This window comes from Frieseomelitta varia, unplaced genomic scaffold (genome assembly GCF_011392965.1).
Source record: "Frieseomelitta varia isolate USP_RPSP 00005682 unplaced genomic scaffold, Fvar_1.2 scaffold_246, whole genome shotgun sequence".
Classification (NCBI taxonomy): Eukaryota; Metazoa; Arthropoda; class Insecta; order Hymenoptera; family Apidae; genus Frieseomelitta; species Frieseomelitta varia.
This window is the reverse complement of record NW_025109975.1, coordinates 651,776-676,976: the sequence shown is the minus strand read 5'-3', so window position 1 is coordinate 676,976 and position 25,201 is coordinate 651,776. Positions and strand designations below refer to the sequence as shown.

At 32.7% G+C, this 25,201-nt stretch overlaps 1 protein-coding gene across 4 annotated transcripts in view; it reads left to right on the top strand.

The window, feature by feature from the left end:
* Nucleotides 1-25,201, top strand: part of LOC122528119 (CCR4-NOT transcription complex subunit 6-like) — a 131,892-nt gene that overhangs the window by 39,183 nt on the left and 67,508 nt on the right. The window contains exon 4 of one of the 4 annotated variants that reach the window (XM_043652877.1): nucleotides 12,400-12,478. The exons of the other annotated variants lie outside the window; for them this stretch is intronic. Within the exon in view, the coding sequence (XP_043508812.1) occupies nucleotides 12,400-12,467 (68 nt within the window). The 3' untranslated portion in view covers nucleotides 12,468-12,478. Of the gene's footprint in view, nucleotides 1-12,399; nucleotides 12,479-25,201 lie in introns of those variants that run through there. 4 annotated transcript variants of the gene reach the window in all.

Sequence of the window (25,201 nt, the reverse complement as noted above, 5' to 3'; positions counted from 1 at the left end):
GTGGTGAAAGTGTTTTGTTACCTCCACTTCGTAATTAAGGAGAGGCAACAGGATTATTTATTGCGATCGTCAACTTTTACTTCATACGTCAGAGCTCGTAAATGTTTTCTCTTCAAATGAAATTTCTGAGAATTATAAATTAAAAAATGTCGCGATATAAGATTTTGAAAGTCACAACGGATCTAGAGAGTTGATACTTTAAATTACAATTACATAAATTTCCAAACAAATTACGAAAATCAGATAATCGTTAGGAATTTCCCAACGATCCCAATTCTATACGATTCTTCTCTAAAACGGAGTTTACGAAAACGTTGACAAGTTCCAGCAAATATCGTTAAATGTATACAGCAGAATAATTGCAATCAGTGTTTCGTAGATTCGAGCGTGTGATATTATATAAATTTGAAATATAAAAAAAAATATAAAATATATAAAAATAAAATAAATTATAATTGAAGAATAATCTTTTTTAAATTTTGGTTTAAATTATTATTCAAATGGAATTAATTATTATAATAATTTTAATTTTTTGAATTATTATTATAAATTCAAATTTAATTATTGTATATTATCAAAATTAATTTTGATATTTTTAATATGTAGAATTTCTTTTTCAATAAATTTAATGTCACTTTATTTTATATTTGAATTTATTAGTAAGTAAATTTTGTTTTAATTCTAGTAATTGAAGTTTATTAGTAATTTTTTATATAATCGTAGAACGAGGATACGGCGAATTTTGTTTTAATTCTCCATTTCATTTAATATTTACTTATATGCTTATATACTTTAGTATTTTCTTTACCATTCTTATATTTATTATTTAATTTGTTTTCTAGATTAAATTTTTATATTTTATATTTATTAGATTAAATTTTTATATTTTATCATTTATTTTGTTTTGTAGATTAAATTTTTATATTTTAGAAATATTATAAATGTCACATAAAATGAGGAAAAAAATATAACATTATATCGTTGCGATTAAGTAGAGGCGACGCCATGTGTTTCGTGGCACATGTAGAGTGAATCGCGAAAGGAGGACATCGGGGAAGGTTTCCGAGCGCGCAGGAAAAGGAACGGGTCAGCACGAGAGACGCGACGGGAAAGGAGAAGGTAACTTTCTCCGGTGATCGTCCCACTAACCGCGATATTATCGGCCCGAACATTTTTATGCATATCTGCTATATTCTCCGCTCGCTCACAGATTTCCCTTCTATATACTTTTATCCTCTCTTGCTACCATTCGACCTCCATTTCCTCCGTCTTTTATCTTATTTTCTGAATAGGTGAAAGAGTACGTACGTGTACGGGGGGGTGCTGTCTATCGGCGAGGATCTCGCGGAAATTTCTGTCGTAAATTTCTGTCGAGAATGCGATCGCTCGTTACGATTTACAAAAGGCAAATGCTCTACGATACGTGCTCCCCTTTCGACGATCGAAGTTACATTTGGTCGGAGATAATTCGTAAATCAGTGTTTTAGGCAACCGAGATAGGAGGTGTCTACTTACTAAATCGATTGAACTAATAAAAAAATCGCACGTTGTATTAATTATTTATTACTGAACTAGCGAATTAGTAATAAACAGTTATGATTGAGAATATATTAAAAATTATTAAGAATGTTTTTTATTAATATATTTAATTGCATGCGTATAATAAGCATAGGTGTACAGACTAGTTGGATGTAAATCAAATTTATAAAAATTAGTCGTCAGTATTTTTTTATAAATAATTTTTATACAATGTGACAAAATCTAATGAAACATACACTAAATCAATTAAATTTGTAAAAATTATAAATTGGAATATAGGTAACAATATTGAGAACGTAACGAGAATTGTTAAAAATCTATTAGGCACCCAAGAATGTTCCATCGTTTCTTTTATTATTAAAAAGAACAATTATTTCACAAAGTAACTGTTCTTACCTTGAAGAATGGCTCTTTTTTTTTTTTCTTAAAACGTCGGAACTTTCATTTAAACTTCTATCTAACTCTTTATTTACATATTTATTTTGAAAGTGATTGAGAAAGTTCTATGAAAAAGAGGAAGGAAAATTAAAAAAACCGTCGTTCACACTAAATCGTAGTCCCTTGCGCTATTTTTTTTTTTATGTATATAGCGGATAGTCCACCACTAATTCATTGATTAACATCGGACATTCTGCGGACGTGGGAAAAATAGCGCGAAGGGCGGGGAAATTAAATTACCGAAAAGTATTTCGCGGGTATCTCCGTTTAATGGTCTGCTTTGTTGAGCGTTGAATTGCCACCGGTTGGGCGATAGTTTCAAGTTAATTCCCCGGCTAGATCAAAGACGTGAAAGCGGCAGTCGCGTGTAATCGCATGCAGCCTTCCCCCGAGTGTGTACGGGCACACTCACGAAATTGCGGCTGCTCCGACTATTAAAGTGAAGTGCGAACGTGGTTGGAGAAAATAAGTGGGTTATTCACGCACGCGTTCTATAATCGTCAAAGCGGCAGACAGCGCGAAACGCCTCCGGAGGCCGGAGTTATTTCCTGCGACACCGTAGCAGTCTACCATGCTGGAAGACGGAAATCCGGCGGTGTCGCGACTAGAGAGAGAGACAAACTAAAAAGGAGAGAGTGCGGAGGAAGCAGCGATTTCACGAGGTGACAATTCCTTTGACTCCCGGGAATCGTGCAACGCCAGTTGGGCGGCGGAGGTCGCTGTTAGAAGGAAGAATACCTGGCTGACACCTCTCGTTTTCTCAGTTTCGCGGCTACGATGCGTTCTACAATGCCACACCGTGGCATTCCCTGTCAATCCCTTTGACATACAATGACGTCTGATTGGAAGGACCATTGAATTATTAATTTGTTGTTTTCGTTTTAATAAGTTTCAATAACTTTTTTCTTTTGTTTCATTAATTTTTTTGTTTCATTAATTCTAAAAGCAGTGCGTTTATGACAGTTTGCAGCATAAAACGTGAGAGCATGGAAATTATCTTTGCCATGTTTCCACAGAAATGTTCAAATGAAAAATAGACGTCATTTTTTTGGTCATATCGATTTTCAATTGATTTGTAGGGGTTTACTCCTTGCGCTGGCTGCAACTGGTTCGCGGACCATAACGAGCGACCGAATCGTATACAAATAATTCGTCGCTTACTTTTCCTTTTGAATTCATGTCGGTATGATATCACTGGATAGAAATGATTAAGAAGTAATAAACTTTGCCTGGGTTACATTTAAATATACCTGAAACTGAGAAAATGTCGCAATTTGGGACAAGAAGTTCTCGACGCACGTCATTTCCAGCGCAAGAGGAATTATGTATCCGTTACTTTGTTAAAAAATTTTCTGTGAGTACTTCGATTTTGCCGTTAGAAACGGAAAATCGATAATTTCGACAATTTTTAAATACGCTGTTTTTGGACGATTATTTCGAGTGGTGTGTTGATGGGTTTATCGAAAAAAATTTTTTTTTTCATGTATGTATCTGAAGATATATACATGAGTTAACTAGCGACCGGTCAACAATATGTTGATGCATTTTGTATTTAGCGTATGTTAATATATTTAATATGTACTTGTAATATGAAGCGAAACGAATCCAAGTCTAATTTTAGTGTAATGAGAAATTACTCAAATAACCCCAAAATAACCCAAACCTAATTCTGATTTAAGCAGAAATGAATTTGAGTTCATATATATATATTTGGTTTATTCAGTTTTGTGTAGGTTAGATTAGATTTTATAAATTTTATATAGGTTATATTTTAATATTTAATAAACTTTATTTTTTAGTAAACAACAATCTCCGAATAAAACCTTCGACATATACTATTCAGAGCAACAAGAGATTGTTTCTCTTTTTTTTTTTGTAAATAGTGTAATTCATCTTCGATGCAAGTTTTATTACAATGAAATACATCTGTGCTTTTCTATTCTTTAAAACATTTTTAGAACTCTGTTTCTGGAGCTGCTTTTAATTCGTTTAACGAATTTTTCCTTTCTTTCCTTTCCTTTCTATTCAAAACGAAACGACTTTCTCATAAAGGTTGTTTCAATAGAGAAAATAAGAATGAAAAGATATTTTTCAAATTTTTAGATAAAAGAAAGTCGATGTAGACTATTTTTTTACGGATATTCGGCCATTTTCAGCAAGCTTGCACTATTGAAACACGCGTGGTTTTGACAATGAAAATTATTTATCGGTGAATTCCGAGACGATGGAAATCATCATGGTCTCAAAACTCGTTTCATATAAATATTTATTACAACCAAATTATTACCCAATTAATCTGAAATAACGCAGTAATTTTTAGACAACTAACACATATAAAAAATAAGTGAGGTGAAAAAAAAAAATAATAATAAAGAATAAAATAGCCCGTAATTTCCGCTGTAAAAGAAAATTCGTCATTTTTCGCAAACAAATTTGTCCAACAATTTTTTGAAGAGAACAGATGTAAGGATTCTTCTGCATGTTCGAGGATTCGTCAAGGACATCGGCCGGTCTGAGCGAAGAAAACTACAAGAAAATGCGCACGTGCGCGACAGTGGACGACGACAACGACGCGCTTTATTCAGTCAGCGCAGCGTTATGCCACAATAGGCCAAGCTGTTGCAAGATGCAGGCACCGTTGCTGAAATAAATGCGCTTCCTTTTCAACGAATGTTCACGGGGATCCACTCGATCCATTCCGGGTGTTTTGTTGCTTCGTGTTCTTTCTCTTTGCCAACGTGGCTGCCTCCTCGAGGTGAAAAGCAAGGAAGCGAGAGAGAAAGCACGACGAAACTGTCGGTGGAGAGAGGCTAACTAGGCTTTCTCTCCACCCCTGGAGATTTTCGTACGTTCAGCTCTGCGTCGCTGCAAGGTCTCTCGTTCCTGCGAATTACACATTTATCGTGACTGATACGTTTGCTCGCGAACAATGATTCAGATCGTGTATCTTTTAATACAGCGCTGCTACAATTTCACGTTGGGAATCCCAGTGCCCCAGATTTATTCCCAACGTTCATTATTCACGTTCGCACGTTTCCTTCGATCGTCTTGGATATTTCCTGGATATTTCATTTCGGCGTTGAAATACGGAGGTACGATACGTCGACTTTGATCGGTCGTGGTTTTAAAAATAATGAAACAATTTGACATCTTTTTGATTATTCGAATCAGTCGTGACGCTCACTGTAAACTTTGTTTTCATTTCTCGTAAGAATGCAAGATCATTCTTATGCATCGGCATTGTTCGGAATTTAATATGAATTGGAAGCAGCTAGGGTATTCCTTGTTTCAAATTTAGGCAAGTTATAGCAAGATGAAAATTAGCAGTTGAAAAATGTTTATTGATCGTGACTATAGAAACGAGAGAAAAATATCAAACTTCTAACCTTTTCCGCTGGAATGACACGCATGTCGAGAATTTTTTTTTGCAATAGTTTCTCAGTTTTAAGTATATTTAAGTATAACTCGAAAAAAATAATAATAAATTTATTGCTTCTCAATCATTTCCAGCGAAATCATACCGACGAGTTTAAAAAGAAAGCGACGAATTATTGTGTACCGTTTGGTCACTCGTTATGGTCCGCAATCAGTTGCAAGTGGCTAATGGAATTGCGATAGTGTACAAACTATCTAGAACTACCGACGAAAAACATTTCCATCAGAGACATTAAAATAGAAACGACAGAGAATCTTTATAGTACGACGGAGTGTGTAATCAATTCAATTATTTGAACAATCTAAAAAACACACTGTTTTTCATCCACGACAACAGAAGTTATAAATTCGTCGCTTTGTTAGCTCTTGCGTTGAATCTGTAGATATGAAATGCAACGCGAAACAAACGTTTTATGTCGATCATTCCATCGTTATTATTCACCTCTGCCATCGTACTTGGTTCGTTAAATATTAACGTTCTCCGTATCGTCCGCGATTAAAGTTATCCCCGCAAAAACGTTTGATGTAACGAAGCGAAGTTATGGCGAAAACCTATCGAGCGTCTCAATTCAGAATGTCGTTTCATTGTTCCATAGAATTTACGTTTTAATAACACACTATAGACAACCCATCATTCCCCCCATGACAATGGACCGCGCAACTATTAAGTACACGCGAACTAATTAACTTGCCAGGCCGAAGTCTCCATTCTTCTCCGAAATCTTCGCCAACTATTGCCGAGGAAATTAATATTCATGGTCCGTGTAACTTTGTGGTTTGCTGCGTGTGACAGCGCGGGAAAAGGATATCGCGAAAACATTTGAGCCGGTGTCGGTGATATCAGCTATGATTGGTCATCGTTGAATCGGTGAGTTGGCGAGAAATAGTGTACATCACGGTCTAAAAACCACGTTTTGAGATACTTGAAAGAAGAATAACTTTAGTCTCTGTTAGTGCTTTATTGCATTATTTTGTTAACGCTTTATTGCATAGTTTTAAATAGTGCTGTTTGAATTTAACACTGCTTTCGATCTTCAATTGTATTTTCATTTTATTTTTATAATGTTTTAACGCTACGTTGACTGCTACGACGTGACTCGTATTTATTTCTTACAAGTAATTACAAGTATCTCAAAATGGACATGGAATGAAAGAATTTAAAGTGAGTAACTGGATAACATTACAAAACGAAAGATACTTCATTGCAGTGTATATATCTTATAGAAATTAAATATTTTGTCTCACGAAATGACAAAACGTGCGTGTTTCACGTAATATAAATTATCGTGTAAATTAAATTGCCTAAAGTACAAGACTCAAGTGCAATTTGCAACATGACGAAAGTAACAATTAATAATTACTTCATTTAATACAAAAAGAAAATGAAGATCACAAGTAACAATTATTATATAATTTATTATTATTATATCAATTAATTGTACTTACTAATTATAGATACTACAATATTAATTTAATTTATTCAAGAAGTTAAGTTACAACGTTTCTCCTGTCTATTTCCAACTGTTTGTTCCAATTGTGTGGGACACCCTATATAGAGTAGAAACTATATACGTAAAATCCAGCTATGTAACATTACCATTACCATTACTGCAATATTACTTAGGTGAACCTTGAGGGGTTGAAGTAAATTCAGCAATATATCTAAATTGCACATGGTCAACGAGTGGAGAGGAAACAGTATAAATATTCATTCTAGAAATATTTACTACTTTCGCACTCGTCAAACTGATAATACTACAATAGTTTGTTTACGTTATCCTTCGTTTGCATCTCAATTTTATTACTTTTCAAAAATGGCTAATCTCGAATTCGCATTGTTCATTCTAAAAATAATTAATCCTTTCTCACTGATACTCGTCAAACTGATACAATAGTTTTTTATGTTGTTTTTCGTTTATATCTCAGTTTTAATATGGCTAATCCTGTACTCGTACTGTTCATTCTGGAAATATTTACTCCTTTCACACTCGTCAAACTGATAATACTACAATGATTTAAAAATAATTAATCCTCTCGCACTCGTCAAACTGATACAATAGTTTTTTATGTCGTCCTTCGTGCGGTTCCACGCAGTTTACATCTGAATCTTGGTATTTTTCAAAACTGGTTAATATCGAGTTCTCTCGTACTCGTTCTTCGACTAATCGATTCAATTACAGTTGGACCACCACGGAAATTGTAGCGACCACGATCCGCGAATACTTGATATTATTCGACGCTGTGTACTGGTCGGGACAGGAAGAATCTCGTGCTCGTGCTAGGTTCACTCAGACGATATTACTGGCGGAGGTTAGTGCATCTAGACGTATGCGCTGTTCTACGGATGGAAACGCATCCATTCGACTCTGGAATTCTCATATCATACAGAAGGGATAGTACGCTCGGGCATTAATTTCAAAACGTACCGCGCTGATGGGAATTTGAGAGATGATGGTGCATTCTGGGACATCTCCTGAGATTTGAACAAACCAGTTTTCATGTTATTCAATGAGAATCTCGAGTCTCTTCGGTTCATTCCGCGGTTCACGGAGGAACTCTGTTGTTTCCTCGATTTTTTCCCCTTGACTTTCTAAACCACAGTCGTCATCCTTTTTTCATTTTTTTTTTTTTTTTTTTTTTTTCATACGATCCGTTGGTCTCTGTACCAGCATAACCAGCGTTTAGACACAGACATTTAGTGTTAATGTTGATGTTAATCTGTACTATAGTAGAATTCCGCGTATGTAAATTTCATTTATTTAAACCAAATTTTAGTCTGTACCCGATTAAATGAACTCTTGTTTGAATTCACTTGTTTGAACGTAAACTCCTATTACATGAACTATTTGCCCCATAACAAGTTCGTATAAAAGCAGTTTCACCTGTAAAGTGTTATACAGCTTGAAGCTTAATAAATTCTCGTGACTTTCGAGCTGTGCAATTTTTAAATTATCATTAAGCAAGTCAAATGAAGCAATTGTAAAGTTAAATATTAAACGAACCAATCTTCGAAATTCTCAAGATCACTTTGTAATATTTATTTTCATAATTTCATAACTCACGATCAGTTATTTTAAAACTGTTTTCTATCTAAATCATTTTTTGTTTTTTTTGTATAATTATCTATTTTGTATGAATTGGTTGATAGTTTATGATAATTTGCATTTATAGATTAAAACTGGTTCTTTATCATAATAATTGTGACACGTTTCTCTAACGTTTTCATGATTTGTCTTCTAATATTCGAACGTTTCCTAGCAACGGTATTCGCAACGCATGAATACATGCAGAGTGCACTCCCATTATATACGGTGGTCTAACAAGAATTATCAGAATTGAGTATTTCTGTTTTTGGAGATATAAACGATACGAACGTTGTTCACAAATGTATAGAAAAGGTTACAATGTGGTGGTAATAATTTTTTTTTTTTGTAGCTAGTACGGTCTCTTCTCAGACCGTGTGACTTTCAAAGTCACATCCGCTCTTTTTTTTTAAATAGAATCATATTTTTTAATTCATTAATGTCAATATTCTCTATAAAGAAAAGTGTCAGTCTACCTATATGTAAGTCAAAGAATTATTAATCTTGCAAAATTAAAAGACACGAATTTATATATTATTATTGTTATTATTATTATTATTTATATATTATGTATGAATTTATATAATGATTAATGTCTAAAAAAAAAATATACGACTCAGTTTTAAAAAAATGAGGATTTTCCTCGAAATCTGCTCAACAGCCTACCAAAAAAAATTACTGTCATCGTATTGCAGTAACAGTCCCCTCTACGCTGAAAAACTTTTGTTTCAACAAAGTATTTCATATCGTTACGAGCACTGTCGCAACCGCTAATTCTTATTGAACCACCCTGTATATATTCGTGTTTATTTAACGAGCAAAAACTATGCGCACGTCTGAAGGAACGTAGAATCGTCTTAACGCTTTATTACATCATCGGTTGATTAATCCAGTGCCGCTATGTTCAGTAGGATTTCGGGATACGCGGCACGTTGCCACCGATAGAAATGAGGGATTAGAAGCGATGGAGCGTCATCCTCGCCGGCCTATAAATGAACTGTTGTATATTCTTTTAGACCTGTTTCGCATGACCCTTTGCACTCGATACCGTACACTTCTGTCTTCACCGATGATTCACGATCTTAGCTTTTCTGACTAATGAAACTGACTGCATACGTTCCGCCGTCCGGGGAATTATTTTCCATCTTGAAGAGAAATCTTAATAAGGATAATTAAACTCGAAATACGAGACAAGCGCGGGGACACATTGTGTCACATTACAGTAAGTTATCGACCCAATTCTCAAATATAAAAAAAAAAGAACGATGTTACGCGTACACGATATTTCAAACGTAAAAACGAGATTGTGTGTTCGTTCCAGTGATCGAAATGAACGTTTACATATTTGTGTGTAAATAAGTTAAAAGGCATATTTTATTATAGCGGAATAAATAGCAACGAATCTTATTAAATTACAACACTTTATTCATAATTATTAACATATTATTCATGTAATATCTATATATTATGGTATGATAAACAATTATAAAGAAATCTTATGTACACGTTTCGTGAACTCGCAGGTGGTTATAGTATTTTGGACGATTTGGTGTAATAGCATTTGAGATTGTAAATTGACTAGAACCAGATTTTTATCTAATAATATATTTCATTACGCAAATTGTATTTATAATTACGAATAAAGTGTCGTAATTTAATATGATGTATGACACTACGTCCATTGTTATTTATTGTACTATAATTACCTCAATACATATTTACCTCGGTGATCCTTTGATCTTATTTTATTTAAAGTTTCTTTATCTATCTTTTATATTTTGAACTTCTAGCTATTTTTAATTATTTTTAAATCTCGTTCGTTTTATGATTCTGAAATTGAACAATTTGAATGAAGTCATTTCGTAATTTTGCAATTAAACTGCATTTTCTCAAGAATTCTCTTTCTCTTTGATGTTTATGTCATATGAACGACAGTTAATTATGGTAATAACCGCTAACCAAAAATAACCAACTACCGAAGAGTCGTCCAGCTCTGATGATTAACGAAGAAATTGACCAAAAGGTGGACTCGTTGGTGCAGAATTGAACGGCGAATAATTTTCCATATAAATTTAATGACCTCCGGTATCGATAATTAAAGAACGTTGTTTGCACGACGTATTACGCGAATGAATCGTGCAGTTTGCCAAGGAGATCAGTCGGCAGGTGTTTGACCCCAATTAACATGCAGATGATGCATTTGTTCCGACGCATCGTTAATTCATCTATTAGACTGTCGCCGCTGGTCGAACATTACATCGTTCGTTCACATTCATATTAATAAATGGAAATGAAATGGAAATTTTTCGTATTATTTCGCGGATACGGTCTGCTTTTCATAACGGGCAGCATTCACATGACGTCCATTGCGCAACGTGCATCTTTCTAAGCGTACGGATGAAACGGAGGAAACGTGTGATTTGAATGTAATTTCGCGTATACAGGCGGAATAAAATTGAAGGTCACTGATCTTTCGTACAGAAATCATTTCGTTCTTATTTTTTTCTCGTATCACTGCAAATTATTCAGGCAGTTGATATAATTGTAATCCACGAGTTGATATTACAGGAGTTTCATCTGACTTTGATGTAATTCAATGTTACAGAAATTTTTAAAAATTTAGTATAGATATCGTTTCAAACTCGAAGGTGGATAAGACAGACACGAACGTTGAACGGAAGATTTTTCATCTTGAAACACAGAAGATAGAAAGATAGTTGTCTCAACAATTGTCACACATTTCTGATTTATAAACGTCGTGCTGCATTATCAATCATAAAAACTTTCCCTTTATTTTTGTTCATTTTCTCCATTTCGATTGCCTTTGGATATTTCTAAATGAGAAATATTATCTTACCACTTGTGAGAATTGTAATTTATAAAATCACGTTGGGTGTGTCGCGTTATTAATCGTAAGAAATATTTTTCCCTCAGTCTTGTTCATCTTCTTTGTTTCAGTTGTTTCTAAATTTTAAACGAGAATGGAATTATCTTGTCAATTGTCATTGGTGATTTAGAAAATTGTTATTCGGTTGTATTAGGTTGTTAATCATAAAAAGTGAAATCTTCGTTATTTTTCTTCATTTATCTCATTTTACGTAAGGGTTACGTCTTGTTTTTATCTTTATCGAAATTTTAATACGTCATTCATTATAAAGTGAAATTAAATTACAATACATTATTATACTTTATCAATCATTATTTTATACGATAAATCATAATACAGTGTTCATTATTGTTTTCGTGCAATATAATAGATAACATTCAAACAGATTAAACTTATTAAGTCACACTCTAATCAATACAATGCTTAAAATCTTACACAAAACGAGTAATAAACTCTCTGTAGCAAAAGTTAGATTTATTTTTCAATGTACTTCGTATCTCTTGTTTTGTATTAATTAGAGAATTTGTTTTGAAATTGTTTTATATTAATTAGAGAATTTTCAAATTAGAAGAAATTATAGAGAAATATCGAGAAACATATTATATTAAATGTATAGAGCAATATAGAGAAATTTCAAATTCAAAAAAATTTGAAACATTTTTCGCGACGTAAATTTATTTCCCAACTTTCATCATTTCCTAATAAATATTTACATTTATGAACAATTAAAACTTCTTAACAACACACTTACTACCTACTGAATATCCATTGGAAATTTTCCACGAGTGACATTTCGTTTTCGCTGCAAGACATTTTATTTTATTTTTTTTTCATTAATAAAACCTTCACACTCTTTCGAAAACAAGTCGAGAAATAAATTACCGAATTCTCAGATGATAAATATTTGGAAAGTAATAAGTTCTGTAATAACTAATAAATAATCGTTAGAGGATAATTATTTTTAAAATTGATGGCCGTCAATATTAACGAGTGAATTGTTTCTTTATTTTGTTTCAGGTAAGCGTTTTAAAACGAAATTACTAATGACTGCGTTCGTTCTGGTGAGGCGGATTGATGGTGAGTAAGCAAGTTTCACCGTATGTGTAATTGGAAAGAGAAAATTGACAAACAAGTTGCGTTGTTAATTTCCTTTTAAATTTTTATTATTCTCTAACTGTCATTATTTAAATTATTTCGTTATTATCACGAAACGTTATTATGTCAGTAACGTCATTAGATTTTGTCATGTTCGTTATTGATTTTAATAAATGATTATTTCATTCTGTCGATAGAGATATTATTTTATTATTAATGATATTAATAATTCCTCGTTAATAACGATAACTTCACAGCTTATATCGGTTCTATCAGTTATCACCCTTTTGGAGAAAACGTCGCGTATCAATAAAATTTTACCTCAATAAAAATTTCATTTTTATCTGACGTTTCGTCTCCATGGAGATATCATTTTATCGTTAATTATATTAATAATTCACAATAATAGTATTCGCATTTATTAAATTTTGTATCATTGAATTTGATAAATTTAAATTTTCTTATCGTCGTTGCTTCGCAGCTTACGGCAGTTTCCCTTATCCTGTTATCGTCCTTTTGGACAAAATATCGCGTATAGTTTGAACGAAGCTCCCGTTCTGAAGCTGTCGTATTAATATGATCGCGGTAAAAATTTCATTCACAACACGTTGTTCCGACGAGTAAAATGATTAATCAACAACCGGTTCAATTTTACGTTATCAGCATCCTTTATGCCTTCGCATGCCGTTCTCGCGTTTTATTTTCAACGTCGCGCGTGTTTTACCTCGGATATCGTGATCGCGTGAAACCGAGCGCGATTCCACTCGTGTCGTGCAAAAAGTAAAGAAAGAGGAATGCAAAGTTTTTAGAAATTGAACATCAGCATTGAACCTCATTTAACGCGAAACACAACGAACACCGTGGTACTCCTCGGTCGTACGTAACCAGCCCCACGTGTTTTAATTACGTGAAAATCAATTTAGTCGGCAACATTCTAACGGTACTTGAATGCAGCGTGCGAATCTGTCGGTCGTTAAAGATGTAATAGCAGGCATTCATTGCCTACGTTGGTAAATGATTGATCGATTCGAAAGCGATTACTTGTACCCGTGTGTTAACCGTTGCTACGGATTTGCACCAATTTGCAACGCGATTAAGTCGACGGTGTCTTGGCAATAATTAACAAGAGGAACAGGTTAATGGCGCACTAAGCAATATACACATACTATCTATTGTGTTCAAATTCCTCCAGCCGAGCGATCGATAGAATCGACAAACAATATTTGAACGCGTGGATCGAGCATTTGTATGTAAGCATTTCGTATGGAAATTACCGCTGCAATTTTACAAGAGAAACGTTATCGAGCGTTTGCATTCGTAAGACATTTGAATCCGCGGTTCGTTAAGGGGGCAGGACAGTTTGACGGGCCTAAAAATTACGAATGCTTTAGAGGGCTTGTAAAAAACAAAAATACATAAATAATCGACGTGAGCTTTTGTGGTTTATTTTGACACGTTATGAACTAAAAACGACATTAAAAAAGGGGAAAAAGAGGGCTGTTATTTAACTTTTTAACGGCATCCTTTTACATAACTTTTTCTTTACATTGCCTATCGGTGTGCATGATTCCAGCGAAACAGGATTAGCTGCAACAAAAAGGGTAAAAAAAGTTCAAAAGTAAACAATATTCTCTAGGGATTAACGACCCGACATTTTCATTTCTGTGAAAATTATGAAAATAGCAGCTATTTATTTTTAATGTATCGAATTTATGCCAAAAATTTCTACGTTTTTCGTTTATATTCTTCGACATTGTTAAAAATTGAAAAACGTTCGATCGTCAATCCCTAGTAAATGTTATACTAAAGATACGTACCAAGTTTCACAGTGATCGGTTGGTTAAATTCCGAGATATCTTGCACGCCGTTTCTAAAAACCGAGTTTTGAGAAAAACGCGTTTAAAGTTTCAGAACGTCATTTTTCTTATATATCCTCTATTTACTTTTTTTACATATATATCTCGCGGCTCACAGTTCTTACAATTCACAACTAAATTGAATCCAAGTCCCCTAATATTTGATTCACCAAAAGTAATATTTGAATCGCACGATTTACACTTTATAATACTGCTTAAAGTTGTAAATAGTGATATAAATTCAATTATTCTGTATCCGCGGATTTATTATTATACCCTAAAATAAGTCGTTTTAAAGGCTGGGACCTTTTGTATCTTATTTCTAAGACTTCAAACCACTATTTAAGGCAGGAAAAAAAAATCGATTTTTTGAAAATTATAGACTGTCCTGAATTTTCGCCTCTGAAATACTCGGTTCGTGCAAAGAAGTTTGAAGAGTACACACATAATTTGTTGAATTCAATTTCAACGATGTTTAACATCAAGTTGATTTCGATTTAAAACGAAACCTTGTTGTTCGAAGTGATTAATATAATTAAATTGGATGAAGTTAATCATTCGCTGGGTACGGATTTAATTTGACCAATTAATTATCAATTTAATGCATATCATCGTAACTGAATGAATTCGCATCGCGATTAATACAGAGTCGTCAATTTGGTTTGGAAATGATGTTTATGTTTGTTACTTCATACCGAAAAAGTACAACCGAAAAATAAATCTGAATCCCCTTTCTACGCGATACATGTCTCATTTAAATGAGAACTATGAAAGTGACGATATAAAATTCGTAGTTATTGCAGATGTAAAAAAATGTAAGAATCTGCCTAGCTGTTATTAATAATGAACAAATTCACTGTTCCAAATTGTTCTCTACCGTCCTTGTCCTTTCATCTCAAATGTAATCATCGTGATCAAAAATCTTTCGAACCAAACGTTTGATTCATCTCGCGGCGTATAAATATGCATGGAGAACCTGCGATGAAACATAATCTCTCGGACTCGACGCGTTCTTCAATATCTCGCACGCGGATTTCTCTTTGCGCGATTATTCAGAAACGGAATCGAGAGACAGAGGAAATTGATGTTGCAGCGCTCTTTGACGATGCTCTTTGACGCGTCTCTTATCTTTTTTTTTTTTTTCACGAATCGTTAAGAGATATCCGCGCTGATTGATTCGGATTGGACACAGGGTGGGTTGCAGGGGAACGTTGTAAATTTCGAGCTGACCTTCGGTCCGGCTCGGTTCGTATTCTGGTAATCCGGCTTGAAAAGAAATCGACTTTTTGGGGATTTTTTTCTAAGGAAACCATGATACATTTTGGTGTGCAGTTTTCGCACACAAATTTATTCGTACTTAAAGAGCATTTGCAATTTTTTTTTTTTTTAAACGAAATTAATGAAAGTTGTGGAAATTATATAAACTAAAATTATATGAATTATTTTACCTTGGGTAAAGCATGTTTTTAAAAACGGGTTCGAATGGCTGACGTGATTTCGGTCCACCTGGTTATTTGAAACTAAGAAACCAAAATGCATTTTAATTAGTATAAATATGGCTATAGCATGACACAGCAAAATTTTGAAAATTAAAAAAATGGCAGCATTTTGAAGTTTAAATATCGATTTTCCTTGTGCTTTTCGTCTTTTGGGTGGTAAAGAAAAGAACAGAAAAAAGCATTAGATTTTGAAATCCGTGATTCATGCGATAAAGGTACATTAGGTGAACATCTCCAAATTTCAAGTCAATCGGCCAACTGAAACGTCAGATATTCCGTCAGCCAGTTAAAAAAATATGGATGTTGAGAAAAACACGTTTGAAGTTCTTATTACCCGTTAATTAAAATTCTATAAAATAATAATAATACAAAATAAATAATAACATTATAAAATAAAATATTTTTCGAGAGAAGCACATTTGAAGTTTTTGTTACCCGTTGTACAAAAATATTCGTACTTACAATCAATCGAGCAGCGCAAAGAATAAAATATTATAAAATAATAATAATACAAAAATAAATAATAACATTACAAAATAAAATATTTTTCGAGAGAAGCACATTTGAAGTTTTGTTACCTGTTGTACAAAAATATTCATACTTATGTACGTCGCGAGCAGTTTCCTTTGAATATCTATAACGTTGCTAATTTTCCAAAATCAGGCAAATCCTTTTGCATAGACATTTTCGAAAGCATATACTTTGAGATAATATGAAAAAAAATCGATTTTTTTAATTACCAGAATACACCCTTAAAGAAAGGGAAAGAAAGGGAAGCTAGGTGTATTTGCAAGTATAGGGGGATTTTCAAACACGAATATCTCGGAAAGTTGTTTTTCACAGTTGTTATTCGAAAAGGGAGACGCGTTTGTCTGGTCGCGGCGAGACAGGGGAGCTCGAACGCGTCCTCCTCTTGTCACACCGTGGCCCGAAACACGCTGGAATGAGACGGCGACGACGCGTGCAACGGCAAACGCCAACCAGCCAACGACAACCCCGTACGAGCGTGTCCCGTGTGCAAATGGCAAGGCATTTCGTGCATCCTTGGATAATATGCGGCGCAATGCCAAATGCCAGCACGTTCGCATGGCAGAGCCAGCCTTCCTCCAATATGCATGCGTGCAATTCCGCCGCTCCGCACGCGCATCCTGCGTCTACGCGCGTGCACTCGCGCATCGTGAAAAAAAAAAGAAAGAAAGAAAGAACACGCAGGTCGCACATATTGATGCCGATGCCTCCTTCTCGGCGCATGTGTTTTTTTCCACGACGTGCGTCAAAACAGAAGAGGAGACCTGGTTCTCTTTGGTTCCGTGACCGCGGCGGGTCTCGTCGATCAGAGCGGAGATGCTGGAATTTATCAAATTGCTCGCCTGGCACTTTCGTAAACGAGTAATTTCCCCTCCCTCCTTCTTGTCGCTTTTCCTCGATGCCGCGAAAATTCGACTTCCGCGTGATAACTTTGTAACGAATTCAAAATAGAATGAGCGGGGCTTCGTTGCAACGGGGAAATGAGTATTGACGTGAGAGAAAGTTCCAAGGATTCGCTCGAGATTTTTTTCGTGATTTTGATATAAATAATAAATTATATGTATTTTAGATAAATATGTATAATAAATATAAAATATATAATATATATATATATATATATATATTAAAATAAAATATATAAAAAAATATATATTAAAATAAAAATATATATTAAAAAAATATAAATATACATAATAAATATAAAATATATATTATTTAGTTATATATATTTTATATAAATTCTATGCAATATTTAATTTGTATTTGGTTCTAAGCGATATTTAATAAATTTTAATTATATCTAAAGTCAGTACTATGAAACTTGTTGCGGGACAGATGTTAGGTCTTGGGACATACATAATAATTATACTATACTGTTATATAATACAATACTATATATTATATTATACTATAATTACATTCATACAAAATCTCTTTGATCAAGGAGTAATTTATTTATATAATTTAAAATACATATCAGAAAATTAAACTACTCGTATTTTTATATTCGTAAAATACATTAAATTAAATTCGCAGTTTCATATTCCTTAAATAACTTTTGTAACATTCTTCGAAATGTATGTATGCTACAAAAAAAAAAAAAAAAAAAAAAAAACAAATGAACTTATTACTCAATCCGGTAGTTCATATTTGGATTTTTTTCCATGCTCGAATAAATAAATTGAACCTACAAGGTAAAAATTCGGTTCAAACAAATAAGAGTCCACGCGAACAGAGTTTTTATAAAATTTGAAGAAGACGAATCGTAATTTCATAAAATTTCGAGAAACTGGAGTAATATTCTTGAACGCATTGGCACGTACTTACATAACATAGTATGTTCATGTACATACTTCATTGAAATCGATTAAACATTCCCATGTGTAATTAAACGATTAAGATCACTCCCATTGACTGTGCAAACATACGGATTAACTACGTCTTAAGTTTCGCAACTAACTCGATGCTCGGATTATGCAAACCACAGATTCGTCTTGGTAGTTTTAATCGAGTGTAACTTTCGTTTCACGACACGATGGGAGTACGCATTTAACTCTCACCCCTCATTTCACCAGCTTAATTTGCCCCTTAGCTTTCAAATTGACGCAATTGACACAAATGAGTATTCGAACGAAGAAGCGAATAATTAAATTTTCAAATTTTTTTTATCAACAGTAGATAAACGAAATCTCTGTATGCAATTGCTCGTAAAGTTCCCACTTTCATATACAAGTCTTATTTTTCTTAGAAAAAGATCTTAAGATCTTATTTTTTCCTAGTTTTGTTCAACTTTTATGATCGTTTGTTTCAGACTCGATACAGTATGTATGTAGGAATTATAATTATTTATTTTTTGGTTTCAGTGTTTAGAAATTTGTGGAATGAATCACAGATTTATACCAATTATATTAGAATGAACAAGTTATCCTAATTTTATTAATTGAATAAATAATAATAAATAAATTTTAATATAGGAAAATTTTAAGTTAATACATAACATTAAAATGTCATTTTAAAATAAATTAAATAATTAATTTTCTATTCCACAAATAATACCAATTAATCGATTAATAAATTTTTTTATTATGTTTATTAATATTAATAATTTTATTCATTTTAAATTCATATTTTATTATTAATATAATTAATTATAAATCAAATACAAATAAATCTAAATCTAAAAATTTCAATAAAAAATTTATATTAAAATGAAATTAATTTTAATAAGTTTATTTGAAAGATTTGATCCATCAATTAATTTTATTTACAACTTTCAATTTAATTGAATTTTTATTATCATATCATTAATTATTTTTTCTAATAATTATTGATTAATCCCTTTACGATTTAATATATTATGAAATAAATTTATCTTAATTTTACTTAAAGAATTTTCTATAACAAAAAATAAAAAATCAATATCTAATATAATAATTTCTTTAAGATTAATATTTTTTATTATATTTATAAGCTTTTTCAGATTATTTCCATACATTTTTTTCTTTAACAAGAAATTATTATTATTATTTATCATTTAATTTATCAGTATCATTATGATTAAGATTCTTTCAAGGTACGCATTTTCGAAAAATATGACGCTTGTCTTAAGATTTCTGTCTTTCTTCTTCTTGGTTCTCGACGTTTCATATTACTCATGTTATCGTCATATATTCTCATTATTTATTGAGAATTGTTACTCGTTACTTTTGTACGCGGTAAACTTGCCATGAATTTCGCTAACGTATCGTTCGTTTTCGTCAAGATATTGCAAAGATATTGCAAGATATTGCACGTGTGCTTCCCTGAGCTATCGTATGTGGGAAACGATGTCGTTATCAACGTCGCTACCTGCCTTCTTCGACATTTAAGCGTATCCTCTTTCAAAAATATCGAACTCTCCGGCAGATGACCACTTGTCGCGCGGAGGATCGTTCGCGTAAGCTCGATAGAGTCGAAAACGAATGACCATCGGCCGTTACGAAGTGCCTAGTCAGCCACTTGAGGAGGCACCTGCACGTAATGTCCGGTGTCGCAGCATAGATGTTCGCAGATAGTCGACATCGTCTGGAAAATTCGGAATATTCGATTTCACGGACGATGAGCCGCGTGGTGTAGCCCCCGGTCGGTTGGACTTTCGTCCAACTAAAATCGAAGAAATATCAATTCTCTGTCTTGTTCTTACGCATTAGATTCAACTTTTTTTCTTCCTCTTTATGTACACTACCGCCCAAAAGTCACCGGACAACTACGGCAAAATGAGGTACGGACAATTGTATTCGTATTTTATGAAACGATATTACTACTTATTACATATGTATAATATCTAGAATACATACACTCCCGTCCTTGCTTATTTTGATCTAAACAGTTACTAGACCACAGACATACTTTTCCGGATTAATTTTATTATACAATCTTGTTATATGTACTCTATTTATTCTATTTTATAATAATACTTGAAAACAAAACTGATATTTAACGTATATGGTCTGAATAAATATTTCAAAGTGTATCAAAAAAAAATATATATATACTTTCGAATCGATGTATTTTGGGACGAATTGGACAGAAGCCTTCATAAATGTGTCCAAAATCAAAAGAAAGACTTATGGAAGAAATTAGAAATTCATTCCGAAATATTGTTAAAATTAAACGGGAGTATGCCGCGGTTATTTCTGGCCTTCACATTTGCACAAAGATATAAGATACATTATATACAATTTGGTCATATTCTATATTCATGTCACATTCTATATGTCAAACTGTTTATATGTCAAAAATCTTACCAAGTTGTCGAAATGAATTTCTTTCCACGCTTCTTCTAATTTCTTCCCATAAGTCTTTTTTCGATTTTGGATACGTTTTTCCGAAGTCTTCTGTCCAATTCATCCCATAATTCTTCTGATTGAATTTTTTAAATATATATATATATACACATATATGATTTTTGATATTTTTGGATACGTTTTTCAAAGTCTTCTGTCCAATTCATCCCATAATTCTTCGATTGGATTTTTTAAAAATATATATATATATATATATATATATATATATATATACACACACATATATATGATTTTTGATATTTTTTGAAATATTTATTCAGACCATATATGTAAAATATCAGTTTTGTTTCCAAGTATTATTATAAAGTAAGTACATATAACAAGATTGTACAATGAAATGAATCCAATAAAGTATATCTGTGTTCTAGTAACTATTCAGCTCAAAATAAATAAGTGTCCGGTGATTTATGGATGGTAGTGTATATTTATTGCTACGGGATTAGTGGGTCACAGATTACATAAATTTCTTTACAATGTCGTGTATATGGAATCAAAACAGTTTGCACGTCATTTGATCAACTAGTTTCCCGTCATTTCAGATTCATCAGTGTTATTAATTCTAGAACACTAGAATTTTCTTTTTTTCAACGAATGAACGAGTGGAACTGAATGGAATGAGATTGTTCCAGATTGTTTTTCATTCGTTTGCACAGTGAAAACATTATTCACGTAGAATCGAAGAGGTTTTGAGTTGATTTCAAACGGTTGATTCGCGACTGTTGGCAACTTTTCTTTGCGTAAAATGTGTCAAATGAACGCATACTCTGATTATTCACGATGATTAATTTATATTTTCAACAGTTTTACGAGACTTTTCTTTATGCAAGAAAATTAAATTATTCACGATGAACAAAAATGAGATACTAATATCTGTGTTGCATATGAATTTTCTTGACATTGAATGTATGCTCAGTGTGATTTATAATAAAAATCATGTAGTTTTCATGTGATCTGTAGCAAAATTTATTATTTTCTAGCCTAATTTTTAATTGACAATAAAATAAAATTCAATAGATAATTGATAAATTGACTGTGCATTAAAATATATTTTCTTATTTTTATGATAAACTAACACTGTCACAGTCATTGTCGCAATTATCAAGTTTGGACGTTATTCAGATAATATATTTAAAAAATGATAGCAGTACGAATAACATATTATTTAATTTAACAAGATATTGTTTCGTTATTTGATTATCAAACAGAAAAACTTTCTATTTTATTTTATTTTTTATTTGAATAAATCTTTCCTCAAATAATTCTTGTAAATGGTAATATTGTCAGTCTCATTATAATTTCTTACCTTGGATTATTTGCAAATAATCTATTTAAATACCATAATAAATAAACAGTTATTTCCACAATAACAATAATAAATTAGTTGAAATAATTTCATTTCAAATAAAATGTGCCCAAGTTTGATTCTAATCGATATGTAAATAATAATTAATCGTCAATCCTGTAATGGCTAATATTTATCGTTACAACACATCCTTAAAAAATAAAGACGAAAAACAATTCGCTCTCATCGCTCAGATTTTACCTCGTTAAAATAGCAAATTCAACGTACCTACGGAAATCCTTGTGAATTCTCGAAATTTCGTCATTCGATTATAATTCCATGCAGCGTGCGCATACACATATACACACTTACATACGTATTTGTGCAGATCAAAGGTTTTGTAACGCCTCATAATTTTCTAAGCCACGCTGCTGCTTCGTTGGAGTTCGCATTTATAAACCTGTCATTTAAACATTCCAACTACTTTGTACGAGGTGTCTCACGGTAGAATCCCCCAGCGATTATCAAACACACGTAACAGATGGATATTGGTAAGCGAGATAACGTGGAAACTGCTTCAGAGTTGCACGAAGCCCCGAAAACAGGACGTGAATTGATTTTATTTTAAACAATGACATTCTATGGAGATTCGATCGATATTCAAAACGACCTGTACTAATTTAAGTAGAGTACAATGTGTTTTTAATCATATTTAACCAAATAATATACTGTCGCATGTTTCTGCTGTAATTTGATCCTCCATGTCGAATTTCACTTTTTGAATTTCTTCGAGGCGAATTTCTATTTTTATAAAATGCATCATGTATAATATAATATAATGTATTTTAATGTATAGTATAATTAAATTATATATATTATATATTAAATTATAATAATATTATAATATTAAAATTAAATTATATAATATTATATATTAAATTATAATTAATATTATAATAAATTATAATAATATTATAATTGTATTAAATTATAATTATTATTGTATATTATAAAATATTGTAAAATATATATAATATTATATAAGTAAAATATAATAATAATATATGTAATATATATAATATATATATAATATTATAAAATATAATACTTTGAGAAAAATTTACTCTGTTATTCGCTGTGCCTGGTAAAACAGTGTGACACTGTCCTACCAGGATCTCTCTAGTAAAACCACGAACAATAAACTTATTTAGATATTGTCAGTACCAGAGCAGCGTACCAAACGTGCGAAAGTTGTCAGTACCAAAGATTTATCCAGAAATATGTGCAAAAATTCCTTCGAATTCTCCCATGGATCGCAAAGTCTCTTGACCACGAAGATTCATCTTGACCAATTTCATTCGTTGACGCCGCGTCGGGCATGGGGCCAAACCGGCCGTCTACCTATTTAAAAGACTTGGCTGCGATTCGAGGCGAAGATTCGCACACGTTTCCTCGCGGCGTGTATTCGTTCGTACGCGTTGTATTCTTGTATTCTTCTTGCGTCGATACCCGCGCCGAGGACACGATGATTCCGTGAATTTTTCTGTCTTGGGTTGCCCGGCCGAGGTGGTTGCTTTCACCGGTGCGCGAGGCGCGCCGGTTTAACGAGCTCCCATAAGTGCACTCGTCGTGCAAGAGCGGACGGGAGAGTACGAGAAAAGCAGTTTTATCAAATCTTCCACGTCAGTACGTGTATCGCCGTACGGATATCCCTGGCGCGGGAGATTTTTCAAGAGTTAATGGACTCGAGCGCGAAATCGAGATACACGCGAACAGGTGCCTCGTGTAGTTATCCATCGTGGACTCGCCGTGGGAGCAGCCAGAATTCGCCTGGCCTGTTCCTTGCACCGTGGATTAAATCTCCGATACGAGCTGTACTAGAAAGTTTATCGGACGTCGTCGTCGTCGTCTTACGAAACCTCGTATCAATTGCTTCTTATCGTTGGTCGCGCGTTGACCCCGAGTTATATAACATTCGAGTGTATTTCTCCGACTTGTGGCGTGTATTTATTCAAATATCCCGCGAATATCGTGCGTCATTTGCCTTTTACTCAGATTACAAAACGAAGCTTGATTTTCATGATGGTGCAAGCGTGATCGCACACAGAAAGATTAACGTAGTTAAAACTGCTTTTAGTTTTAAAAATCCGTCACGTGGGACGCGTGATTAAAATCATGCAATGACGTGTATATCACGTATCGAAGTCGCAGGGCAAACAATTATATTGTAAATTTTACATTATAATTATATTAACAACAATTATATTATAAATTTTACATTATTATAATATTACATTATAATATATTTTACTTTATTATAAATTTACTTTATTACAATATATTAACTTTATTATAAATTTTACATTATAATATATTAACAAACAGTTATATTATAAGTTTTACATTATTATATATTATAAATTTTAAAAAAAGTAAAGCAAAAGGAGGAAGCGTTATATTTTTATTCGATAAAAAATTAACAATTCATCGTCGAACTGATTATCGTCCAAGTTTCTGAAAAATTTAAAAATAATAAAATTCATGAACAAGAAATATTAAAGAAGAAATAATTTTAAGATGCACGCAGTAAAGTAACACGAAACAATTCGGAGAATACCAGACACATTGAGGAAAGTAATCAGTTCAGTTTGTAAAAGACAATATTGTACGGGGAATGTCCGATATACCAAAGAGAATAATCAAATTTTTTTTTATAAAATACATTGCAGCTTTATTGGTAATATAAAGGAGACATACCATCAAGTGACATTTTTATTCTCATTGAAATTTGGAGTTTTTAAGATAAATGGCAATTTTTCATTTTGCACGACGAGTATTTGCACGTCGAAATAACGTTTTGGATTGACGTGTATGACACGTTAATGATATTATACGTGCTTCTTCGTGAGCCATCGAACACTCGCTCGTTTTGAACAAAATGAACTTTATTACAACATAAACTTTCTGCCATGTTTTTTACTTTTCATTGTTTTGATTATATTTTGTCGTTATTTTTACAATATCTGATTCATATACGATATTTCACTTTTTGGGGAAGACTTATTTGTACATTTTTCCTGAGAAATACGAATATTATAACCATAACGTTGATAAAAAAATAATAGTAATTTATAAAAAAAAAAAAAAAAAAAGGACAATGACTCGAATAACTAATGAAAAATGAGTTCTTTGCTCCTTTTGTTTAACGTTATT